General features: G+C 42.5%; 1 protein-coding gene across 11 annotated transcripts in view; it reads right to left on the bottom strand.

The window, feature by feature from the left end:
* The window catches only part of LOC135898392 (thrombospondin type-1 domain-containing protein 7A-like), an 818,428-nt gene that overhangs the window by 162,390 nt on the left and 643,498 nt on the right, over positions 1 to 12,540 (bottom strand). For all 11 annotated transcript variants that reach the window (XM_065427299.2, XM_065427298.2, XM_065427295.2 and 8 more), the window contains 7 exons: positions 10,896 to 11,032; positions 9,427 to 9,577; positions 7,498 to 7,752; positions 4,648 to 4,768; positions 3,679 to 3,824; positions 2,804 to 2,962; positions 1,357 to 1,456 (listed from right to left, as the gene is read on the bottom strand). In XM_065427299.2, coding sequence (XP_065283371.1) covers positions 1,357 to 1,456; positions 2,804 to 2,962; positions 3,679 to 3,824; positions 4,648 to 4,768; positions 7,498 to 7,752; positions 9,427 to 9,577; positions 10,896 to 11,032 — 1,069 coding nt within the window. The remainder of the gene's footprint in view (positions 1 to 1,356; positions 1,457 to 2,803; positions 2,963 to 3,678; positions 3,825 to 4,647; positions 4,769 to 7,497; positions 7,753 to 9,426; positions 9,578 to 10,895; positions 11,033 to 12,540) is intronic.

Here is a 12,540-nt window from a genome sequence, read left to right on the forward strand (position 1 = left end):
CTTTGTTTTCTCTGAGGAAAGTTATTTGCGAGAAATTATTGTGCGCTGAGATAAAGTATTAGCAGTGCTATTACATTTTTCATTTTTTGTTCTTGTAAATAGGAGTACATAGTGCCACGCTGAATGTCATTATCAAAAGCCTTATGTCGACAGAACTACGTACATTGAAGTATAATATGATGGAACAGCAAGCTAACCCTACGTGTCACACTTTTCGTTTTCTCAAAATTTCAAACATGTCCGACTTAGAAAACAGGTGATTTTTCCCCGCAAAATAACCACATACGCAGTGGTGCACCCTTTACAGGAGAAAACTATAAAAGACGCAGAGGCTGGCTGTTGGGTGCTGCCTGTTGGGTGCTACTTTTCACATTCAACTGTCGTTAACAAACGGGAGTGCTTGCTCGAATAAGTGAATCAGTGAATACCCGAAGGCTCTCCATTGATACCGCGCAAAATAAGTCAGCCCGCTTAGATGTAAACATAAGCAGTTGGCCAGCACTTTATTTGCTTGAGCTGAAATCAGTTGATGATAAGCTTCACGCTACTGAAGATAATGGGGCAAAATTCCAGAACGCTTCGATAACATCCCTAAAGACTTCCTTTTCTTGGAAAATGATATTTCTGGATTGCACTAATTTAGAAAGTTGTCTACATGTTCTGTGGGTTCTGTGTGTTTTGATATATCCGGTCAGCTGCTAAACCGATATTTTGGCCAGTGAGATCTGACCGCGCCACATTGATTTTCGGCATTTATCCCGTGCTTTTTATGTTACGAAAATTATTGCTGCCTACTACAAGTTTTGTCGAAATGCTATATAATGAAGCAAAGAAAACTATATTGGACTAAGTTAGACATCTCAAATTTAGACTTGTCAGACAAACTGAATCTTATTGATAAGTCTAAATTAACTTAAAATCTGGTGTTTCACGCTCCAAAACCACAGTCTGAGTGTGAAGTACGCTAAAGCGGGGGACTACGGAATTAGATTGACGACTTGCAGTACATTAACGTGCCTCCAACACATCGCACACCAGCGTTTTTGCATTCCGCCTCCATTGGAATGCGGCCGCCGACAGGATCGAACACACGACGTCATGCTCAGCAGCACAATACTAGAGTCACTGAGCTACCGTGGTGGATTAATGATAAGTTTATGTATGCAGCCATGTTGTGAGACGGCGCCACCTATATTAATCAATTTCTCAAGCAGCTAAGCAATGGTATATTTTTTTCTTCCATTTGTCACTGGTCCGTAAGGTCAAACTTGTACACTCCAAGACATACGAGAAGTTGATGCCACAGCATGTAGTTGGTACACACATTCTATAAAGTCAAGGTAATCAAGTACTTACGGATTTCGCCAGTATCGCAGTTTCGGTTGCACGGTGACCAGTCGGACCAAGGAAACAAAGAACAACCTTGCGGGCACGGGACGTAGCACTGTTCTTCTGTCTGCAACGAAAAATGCAGGATTCAAAAATTATTCTCGCTGCTACCTGTGCGATATTGAATTAATTGATGCAAGATCTTAACATGTGCCTGGGGCGCACAGTAAAGTAGCATAATCCAAAAAAACTCTTTTTAGCACGTCTCTAACCAGACGCTGCCATTTTAAGGCAGAAAATCTGCTCGTGGCCTAAACTATGAGCCTATAGGCTCCTACTATGCCCATACTGCGTATCAGGGTTTATTTTTCATGCTCCAATATATTTTATAGTGTACTAATTGATTGCATAACGCCAACACTTCAGAACTATTCCATTGCATAGCACACATTATACTTGAAGATGTGAAGCCTCTCAGGTTGACGTTGAAACCCTCGTATTAGGGTGAATGTCTAACAAGCTATCTCTTAACATCTTCTTTGGCGATTATTGGCTTCATGATTGTACAAACAGATATCAACGCTGGGATCCGACTATGAGTCCAATAATGCGGTCACAATAAAGAAAGTTTCCCTCAGTAGCGTTTTTTAAGGACCTAGTTTTTTTATGGCGCAACACAAAGCTCGTTCTCGATAGTGTGTGATAGCGATGAAAGCACGAGGATATTCAGTACACAAAATTTTTCGATCTGAGAAGCTCATAAAAAAGTAAAAGTTCCTCCTCCAGCAACGCTGAGAAGTGAGAGTGTTGCCAATAGCCCGCCTCGCACATTGTGAAAGCGGCCCATCGTTTCGCTTTCAAAGGGGTGAGTATAACTGTGGTTAAGCATTTTGACCTTTTCAATCGTTTTTGAAAATAAATAGCTGTTGCAGTAAGTTCGCATTGTTGTACAGCAATTTTTTATATCTATGCCCCTTTTACTCTCCCAAGTACATGACTAGGTGGTGGTTGGCTGGTCCCCGTCGTCGTTGTTCTGTCGATAGACGAGCCAAGCCAAGTCATCGAAAATAAAGGCGAAGGCAGCGCTACTTTTATGCTCACCACAAACAAAGACTTATCTGCACATTGCAAGTCAGGCAAAACTTACGATCATCAAAAGTATATTACACTTCAATACTGATAAGAAGACCACGAACCGCGTACACTGACCGAGTAGGAGGTCACATGGTGTACCTCTTTTGCAGCTTCGTGCTTTTTGCCGCCTGAAGTGCCACAGGTAATTTTTCGCGATATTTAGTGACGAATTAAAAATCTAAATCCACGTTTAACGAGAAAAACATGGTTCGTTTTAGCAACTATGACAGGGAATCATTCCATCAGTGGGGTTATCTAGATTCATGTTCCGAGTGGTTGTCTGTCCTTTTAAATGTTTGCCGCCTTCAGGCAAGGGAAGAATGCATTGTAGTTTTGTTACCTGAACATCATTTCCAATGGCGAGCCAGTCGAGGCCGAGAAGGCCTCCTGCATAGGAGGTGAAGTTGGCAAGGTGGCAGAAGCTGTTGTCCACCAACACACCATCAGACCGACGACATGTTACATCACGTTTGCGGACGCCGAAGCCACAATCTGCTCCCTGTGTAGAAGGAGAGGCCGAAAGAGAACAGCTGCACACGGACTTGAACGAAACTGTTCAAGAGGCAAACTTTCGTGACAGTATGGTAGGCTTATCCTATACAAAAGTTCTTTCTTGCTGTTGCGCATTCTCGCTGGTCATAATTCAGTCGAGATTGTTAAAAACTTGTAATGGTTAGGTTGCATCAGGAATTTGGCAAGCATATTCTCGTAAAACAGTTATCTGCCAGTATCTTTTAGAAAATAAATTACTATACATACGAGAAGGGCATCACATGCTTGTGGGCAGTTGCACATGCAGTGACAGGAGGGCGGGCAAAATGTAAACATTTTATTCCAATACTATTCTTTTTTAGACTTCCCCAGTGGCCTTAGCAGCGCTCTGCTTACGTTATCATCGAAGCTGGCCGGTCGTTTACGGTTCATGATTAAAACGAACAGGACTGAGTGAAAGCATTCAACATATTATACCGACTCTGTATCGTTTCGGTTGCACTTCTTGCATTTGTATTATTCATTTTTTGCTGCAAACATCACTAAATAAACTCCACTGATTTCAATTACTACTTACTGTCATGGCAAAGTGGCTTGGTTTAACAAATTTTACCTAACCACTGAACTTCTTTGTAAAGCACATGAATCCTTGGCAATGGGACATAACTGATAACTTAATGAATGTATCAATTGGATATTTGGTACAGAAAGAGCGTCACTTACATGCAGTTCACATTGAGACCATCCACCTGATGACCAGTAGTAACAGGGAGTGAAAGCACAAGGCTTTCTTTGGGTGAGACTTCTTGCACAGGGTCTTCCACTGTCAGTAGCATTTTGAATCACCTCACGGTGTCTGACCTGCTCTCCTGGAACGAGAACTATGTATCACAACAGAGACAACGGAATTCATCAGAATATTATGCGCGAACTTGCGATTTATAATGCTCCTGAAGTGTTTACTTGAAGCAATCGCGAATAATAAAAATGAACTTAAGAAAAGTGTAGCAGAATGCGAAGTTATAAAGGATACAAAAGGATACCGGCGTAGTTGTAGAATTGAGCTGTAATGAAATAGCTGTCAGAGTCATGGTGAACTCAAATACTCGGATCTGTAGCCCACTTTCGTCACCTACAGGTACAAATCCATAGGTGCATTCCCCAAGAGCTGGTGTTCAGGGCTGGAACTAATGTTCCAAGTTTGAGGTTCATCCCAGTTACGGTTGAAATAAATTTATTAAAAGGAGAGTGAGAAATACGACACGCCGGTCTCAGGCCTGCTTAACATGCCGTGTAAAAAACCCTTCTATGTAACGTATTATTCTTAATCTGATTTGTAAGATGCTTGCGATACAAGGCACAACAATAAAACATGGAGTGTGAAGTAGGTTATATAAATTATTCAGTCGGCGTGTGTGAACAAATATCTAAACAACGTTTAAGCTTCGAAAGACATAAACGGGTAGAGCTCACAGCATAGACACGTGATTGAATATTATTAGAAAATTAACATTACTAAGATGACTAAAAGTACAGCTGACTTCTCATTACTCATCATAGAATGCATTATCTACCCAGCCACCCGCTACCACTTGTTGCAAGACTTCAGGTATGTAAGAATACTTCTTCTGTTTCCTGCTAATTGCACTCACACACAATTTGAATTACACGATTTAAATAATGGATGCTCACCGAAAGTTCCACATGGCTCGCATTCCGTTTGATCCCATTCTGACCAGTCCGAGACCTTGCAGTCGATGGGACAGGACACGTTACAAGGCGTCTCTAAATGTTTGGTTGATGGCTTAGTTTTCTGCAAAGTATAAAAAACTTAAGACTGCAGAAAACGACTGCAGGCTCCGCGTAAATTAAAAATGGATACAAAGCATAGAATAAAGAAGATTTATTGAATATACGACACTCCATAATGTCAAATAAGAATAATATTCATTGCACTATGTTGCAGAAACAAAATAAATAAGACGAACTGTGGGTGAATGCGTTCGCAGCAGCGGATAAAGTATCGTGTCAAACCTAACGAAATATGTCTGCCGTAAGAATTTCCTACCGCATTTACCAACTGCCTACCTTTAAACAGAATTAAAGCAAATTCATTTCATGCAGTGTGTATGGTACAACATGCTCCATTTTGATTTCCTTTCCAAGAATGCTCACTCAGATTGTGTGACGAGCAACTAGAGGATCGACTTCGAACTCGGATTTCCTCAAGCAAACAATGATGTCCACCGCCATGGGAGTGATATAAAAAATTATTACATCCAGCAATGTATATTCTGCTGATGATATGTATACGTCCATTATAACAGAGCTACTGTGCTATTTAATGTAATGCTTGTCATAACGAAGTAATGTTTTCTACGACTAAAATATTGTAGTAATGTGCATAATTGCCCGAAAGGAGATACAACTACACAAAGCAAAATATGAGAAAAGAGCTTTATATAAAAGCTGTCTGCCATATCATTAACCACTTCGGCATATGACCGAGGTCAGATTCTGTAATGATCACGACAAATGCCTGACATAACTATAACTCAGTTTTGAGCACCCAAAGAAAGGCATTCTAATTAACATTCAGAGAAAAAGACGGAGCTGGGCAGGTCATGTAATGCGTAGGTTAGATAACCGGTGGACCATTAAGGTTACAGAATGGGTGCTAAGAGAAGAGAAGTGCAGTCGAGGACGGCAGTAGACTAGGTGGGGCGATGAAATTAGGAAATTCGTGGGCTCTAGTTGGAATCGGTTTGCGCAGGACAGGTGTAATTGGAGATCGCAGAGAGAGGCCTTCGCAGTGGGACTTAAAAGAGGATGATGGTTATGATGATGATAAAAGAAAGGCATGCTGTCACTGTTTAATATTGACACTGAATGAAACCTTCATTATTGCGTGAGATGAGTACAATTCTCGTGTATTAGTAACAGCGGCCTCTTGAAGCTGTTTTAAGTGCGTAGGTAGTTATCGTTCGAATTAACCTCTTCAATTACAATGATGTGTACTCATTGGGCACTCGGCTGTCTTGTGCATAATGAAAACAGGTTTGTCATGACTTGGATCGTCCTATCAGGTGATTCGGCACTCTTGTCTAGTCTTGTTCTGTAACTGGATCTATTGGGATTGCTGTTGTGGTCATCTACACAACCTGTCCTTATAAGGAATATGGCATGCAAAGCGCTACGAGGGCAAAACTCCTTGTGGGGGTAGCAAGAGTGGTACTTTGGCCTTTCTAGAGCTCACCCCAAAGCCTTTGTGGGGTTCACCTCACAAAGGCTGTGGAGTGGGAAAAGGCTGTGGGGTTAACTTTACTGCATATTGTTACGATCCGCTAGCGGGGGTAGTGACCTTCTAATCTCTCCTGCCCCACTGCGACGAATCATCTCGTGAAGTTAGCAATGCGTCCCCCTCGGACAGGCTTCTGGCGCCAGCCATAGCAAGACATGCTCAGCGGATCGAGTGTTGTTTGCTGGTTCAATGTCGCCGTCGTGGACCAATGGGAGAAAATAACTCCAGGAAAAGGGTGTTCTACAGCGTTTCTTCATGGTCTCCAGTAACCGTCACTACTTTTACAGACGCTCCAGCTAACTGCTGGGTCATCCCAGGAACCAAGACGCGCCAGATTCAGTCAAGCGTAACAATCCAGGTGTACGAAGTTCCCCTTCTTTATATGTGTTCAGTGAACAAAGGTGCGGGAAAGATTGTGTGAACCCTCGCCCTCAACGCGGGTCCTCTGGCGACTTTAGACGCTCCGACTGGACAAAGATGGGGAGCAGATTTCCCTGGCCTAATGATCTAGGGAGAACAGAGGGGGTTTAAGCAGACGTTTTCAGCTCCTCAGTGTGCTTCACTTCAGTCATGGTAGACTGACGAGATGTAACGTTCTCCACTATTCATGTAGATGCTGTAAATAAACCCAGTATTCCTCGGTTTTAATGAGAAGACGTTCCTCCCTTCAACAACGTCCTTAGCGCGGATGAGTCGGACGACGGCATGGGCCAGCTTCCCCTTTCGACACGCCCGACTCCAACTCTTACAATATAGAGCGAACCCCTCAAAGGCCAACGTATCACTTCTTCTACGTTGAACTTGGTACCTGAAAATTCTGGTTTAAGCGCAGAAAATTTAATTCAAAGTCATTTTTGACATTCTGGACATAGTTTTAAGTTGTGGATAATTCAACAAACCAATTACCAATTTATTTCTTACTATATACTAATTAATTCGTACTCAAGCAAATTTTCATTGCTTTTTTTGTACGAATGTATCCTGTATGGCTATAATAAAAACGAACAAGTTCATATATTTCTTGATGGGCAATGTTGTGAGGTCACAAACTTTTTTAGTCAGAAATTTCAACTTCCTAGTTCTTTTTTCATCAGGCATCCTTTTTGGTGAAAGAAAGTAAAAGTTTGTCTTCTAATATACTTAAGTACAAACACATGTTGCAACCATTACTCCTGAAATGAATGAACATAGAACTTCACACAGCATGCACACAACTGCAAACTTAATAAAAACACGCTTACCGGATGGCAATAATTGTAGTCCACACGCAAACCATCCGAGTCCCTGACGCAGTAAAGAGGCGCTTTGGAAACACCGCCACCACAAGGTGAGCCATCGCTGACGACACAAGACCCCTGTGCTCCCAGCTCCCAGTGGTGCTTCAGACAGACGTCCGACTCAACGAGATGGTACGGACAGTGCCTGCCGTGCCTCTGTGATCGAAGAACTCGACGAGTGCGGTGTCGCTCGGTGATATTCGCTCCTGTCGTAGGGTCCTGGAAACCGAGAGGGAATAACGTTGTCATCAATCCTGATGACGAAACTGTCAATCAGGAAATTGCAGGCCATCATGAAAAATTCCTGATCCATCTTTCTGTTGCTGAATACGTGCTACATGAATGTATTTTCTGGCCTTAAAAATACCGTAAAAGCACGCGAAAATTGCGCGCGACGTATCGCGGGATACAGTTTTGTGTTTTGCAGGCTTTCTTTAACGCTTGAAAATAAAAAAAAATAAACTTTTATGTGGCAAGTATTGAGCAACAGAAAGATGGATCGAGAATTTCTGATGATGGCCTACAGTGTTCTGATTGGCAATTTTGCTCTTATTATAATATTTGAGATGTTACTTGAATAACTATAGCTACTTATGTAATTAGGCGAAATACAAGAGGCAGCTTGACTTGCTCCAAGCTGTTGAAAAACAACCTTATCTTGGTCCTGTCTGGCTACGTGGCACTGGAATATTTCGAAATTTGGACACAACTTGTCCGAAACACCCTGTGCATATGACTCGAAGAAATTTGGTTTTATTTGTGTCCCGTACTTACGAAGCAGTGCGCAAAACAATTGCCACGTTGGAATTGATAATGATTGGAGAATAGCGCATGTGTACCATATAATCAACGCTTCGACGAAACATCGTCCCGCGAGCAGCAAATATTGCCAGGAAAACCAATACTCGTTAGGAGCGGAATACTTTTTTTAAAGAACTGGATGTTTCGGTACTCGTACGGGTGCCTTATTTACGATGTAGATAAAGTACAGAATATCTTTTAAGTAGTGGTAAGATTGCGCATGCTTCTTGCATAAACTTGTGGCCGATTGCCACGTATCTGATTTGATGTGTTATCAGCAGATTGTTTACAGAGGGATTCTAGTACAGGGCGGGAAGATAGCGATTTCTCTATGGAGTCGATATGCGTCGATTTTCAGTCGACGATGTGACCCGTGTCAGCAACGTGTTAGACCAGTGCATTAGAAAATATGAGCTATGTGTTCACGTTATTCTGGCATTATATGAGACGCAGTTTTAAATTTCAGATTCAACAGTGTATAATACCTCACAGCCTCCACCCTTTACCTTGCAGACTGGAAATCAGCGCAAATCGTCGCCACCGAAATATCGCTATCTTGCCGCCTTTTCACTAGAATCCCTCTACATAAAACCTACTGGACACGCTCCGAGCCAAAGACGTGGCAATATGCCAGAAGAATATGCAAGAAGCATGCACAATCTTGTCACCACTTAAAGGACGCCATTCTTTACTTTCACTCTATCGTGAAAAAGTAGCCCGTACGGGTCCCCAAACGTCAAGTTGTTTAATATCTTTGCTCTGCTGTTGACGAGTGTTTCTTTTTTTGCCAATGTACACCATATGTGCGGACGTTACTCAGTTGGATACGTAATGTATCAACACAATCCCTCACTTATATGTCGTAGTTACACTTCTGTTCAGTTTTTTTTTACAACACCCGCTTACGACAATGCGATTGTAAACCTGTGCTCCATGGAAATAGGGCTAGCATGAGTCGGCTGCGTTGCACATGGCACTATTAAACCGCACAAATGTGCCCTTCAGTGAGCGAGTGGCACATAAGCTTTACGCTTACGTAGTAAATGTCGAGTGCCAACAAATAAACTAGTTGCAGCTGGCAAAGTTGCTCACCAAACACGATGACCATTCGGACCACTCGGAGACCACGCACTCTCCCGGACAATGCAATTTGCACGGTTCGTTGTCGTGAGGCTTCCGCAGTGGATCGCATTCCTCTTCGGTCAGTTCTTCGTAAGGGTCGCCGTTGAGCACGGACATGCACCTCGGGTAAGTACAAGAAAAAAAGCTATCATTTCTACCAGACAGTATAGTTCAGACAGAAAGGTCACGTACAGCGTGAAAACAAAGCGCTTTCGCTGCTCCAATATAATATTAGGCAATTGTGAGTAGCTCATTAGATTACGAAATTCTTAATTACTCTAAGTGCTTTATAGGTCACCAGTCCCTGTGATTACGGTAGTTACGTTTGATTATGTCAAGACTAAAACGCATTCATGATCTCCTCTTTCGACTAACACTTTGAAAGAAATGTCCAACTATTGCTTCAACAATGAAATCTGTAGAAGATCCGTGATGGCAAGGGAGCAAAAATACTTACCATGGTACGCCAAATATATTGTAGCATACCACAGCGTGAAACAGTACATATTGTACTCAAGAGTAGATGATGTCCATTACAGGCCCAAGAGGTTTACCAGTTACAGAAATGAAGTTCAACAAGGCTGATTCTTGGGCTGTTGGTACGGTTTGGTACGGTTGGTACGGTCCTGTATCTCTGTCACGTCCCCGTCTTTTTGAATTGCGCTACAGGCTTTGCCATTATGAGCAGTTTACAGAAACAAATGTCGCTGACGAATATTTATTGAGAAAAAATGAATTTCTATTTCCTTTGATATAGCATCACATGACAGCTAAGCAAGGATTGCAACCAACCTGAACGTCACGAAGTCGCACGAAGTCAAGAAGAAGAAAAAGTTTGGAGTTGAAAAAAAATTTTGCTCTACCGATTAACGAACGAGAAACTGCGGTTTCTCTGGGACATTCCCGGGGGCTCTAATTTGAGAGCACCAGCAGTGTCACATACGGCCGAATTAATAAGTGAAAGAATTGAAAGCTTGGAATGACTGAATTAGTTTCAGATGGGTAGAAGTTTTGAAAGTAGAGGACTCGACAGCCTAACTAGCACAAGTTTTTCTTGTACTGAGAAGTTCTGTATCAGAATTTATTGAAATGGTGAAGAGTAGGCATTCGGGCTGTTTGGTTTGTGTCTTGAACGAAAACAACGCAAAATATCAGAACGTCAGGAAAGGACAGACAACAGCGCCATAGTTTGTCCCTTTCTCGCGTCCTGTTATTTGCACTGTTTCCTCTACAATCTTGAAATTGGTCCATCTGTTGAATTCTGCTGCAGTTAGGTGGACGGTAACATTTCGTTACGTGAGACTTGATTCAGTTTGCGAACATGCGGGCCATTATTTCCAATAACTCATCGCACTGATCTTTACAACCATGACGCCTGATACGCGACGGCGGTAAGAAAAGTAGTTTCTACAGGTTTTCCTGCACTGAACGAAACTTACAGAATTGATCTCGTCCTGAATCCTTCAACGCCACACGGGAGCTTCTTGCTCATATTCAAGGGTCGGCACCGGGTCCATCCCGATGGAAGCCAGATATTCCGCCCGCAGTCCATGAGGCACGTGCCGGTCTGAATTTCCTGTAACACGCACAATTACTCGCATAGGAACTGGGGTCTTAAGTACAATCAACCCTCAAAAGGCAGCTGGACAGTCCCAAACAAGAAAGCAAGAAATTAGAGATGTGTGACTTGACGGTAGCTAAATATGAAAAAAAAAAATAACTGTCAGTATGCGACAGCATACTTAGATTGTGGTGACAGTGACGTCTCGACAGCTGTGCGCCCACAGGTGCTTGCACCCATCCTCATTTCACAACGTGATGATCCTACGTATCTTTTTGCGAATTCGTGCACACTGTCACTCGATTGCTCGACGCGCTTCAAGTTTTCTGATAGATGCCTCCAAAGCGAGTGAGGTTTGCTATAAAGCTACAAAAATTATGCATTAACTTCACTGTGGTTGCCTAAGTATGCGTAGGCATTGTGCCACTTACTCATCTCCACGCTGCCCGGTGTCATTATCAATCTTATCACGCTTGATCCAACCAGTATAAATCCTTATCAACACTTATCTGTCGTTATCGGACTCGATCCGGCTCTTATCAACCCTTGTCCACCCTTATCAGTTTTCATCAATATTATCAAACCCGATCCGACCCTTATGAACCCTTATCGGTAGTTATCAACCTTATCGCAATCGATGAGAGCCTCATTAACCATTATCTGTCCTTATCAACTATTATCACTCCTTACCAACCTTATCGATCGGTGAAGCAACGCCCCATCGGAGCGGGCATCAAGCGACCACTGAAACGTATCGGGGATGTGGCGTGTTTGGAATTGTATTTTGGCAAAATCGGAATTTTCCTGATGTCTCCAGAGCTCGAAATTGACTCTACATGTGGTCCTAGAGATGGCTTTTATTCTATCACCAACTCTTTTAACAAAGCCTTCATAGAAACTGTTCTGCTTTGACATTTGTTTTGTACCGCCGGTAGAACACATTCATATGGTTCAGATATATTCACCTTGTGCAAGCGTGGGTGTTTAGCCCAGGGGGTAAGGCACTCGGCTACTAAGCGTGGGATTGTAGTGTTTGAAATTCATCACCACCAACGTTTTTCCTTTCGAATTTATTTCCGTTTTTCTTCATGGAACCCATCATGTTACACGTTACGTACCGACAGACAGACCTCAGAATTTGTGGTCAAATTTTGACCAGAACCCCATCTGTGTAAGCTAGGGCGCATTTTAATTACATTTATCAAAACCATCTACGTCAGATTACATCGCGTAAGCCATCTTCCAGACGTCTCTCCTGCTCCCTCTCCCCATGCTACAGCTATACCGTCGAACAATTTTCTGTGGCCCCTGAAAAATGTCCTGCATTCTCATCCGCGTCAGCTTGAACAGAGGAAAAGAAAACAGATACATTTTTACAACGGCAGAGTAAGACAAAAAATATCACTGAGTGTTAAAGTCGTTTTGTTTTCCTGATTTTATATTCAGCGATTGGACAGTTGTGAAACCATTGTACGTAGAAGCTACGCTGATTCCAGTATCTTTTCCAAGAAACCGAGAGCACT

Source organism: Dermacentor albipictus, chromosome 4 (genome assembly GCF_038994185.2).
Source record: "Dermacentor albipictus isolate Rhodes 1998 colony chromosome 4, USDA_Dalb.pri_finalv2, whole genome shotgun sequence".
NCBI lineage: Eukaryota > Metazoa > Arthropoda > Arachnida > Ixodida > Ixodidae > Dermacentor > Dermacentor albipictus.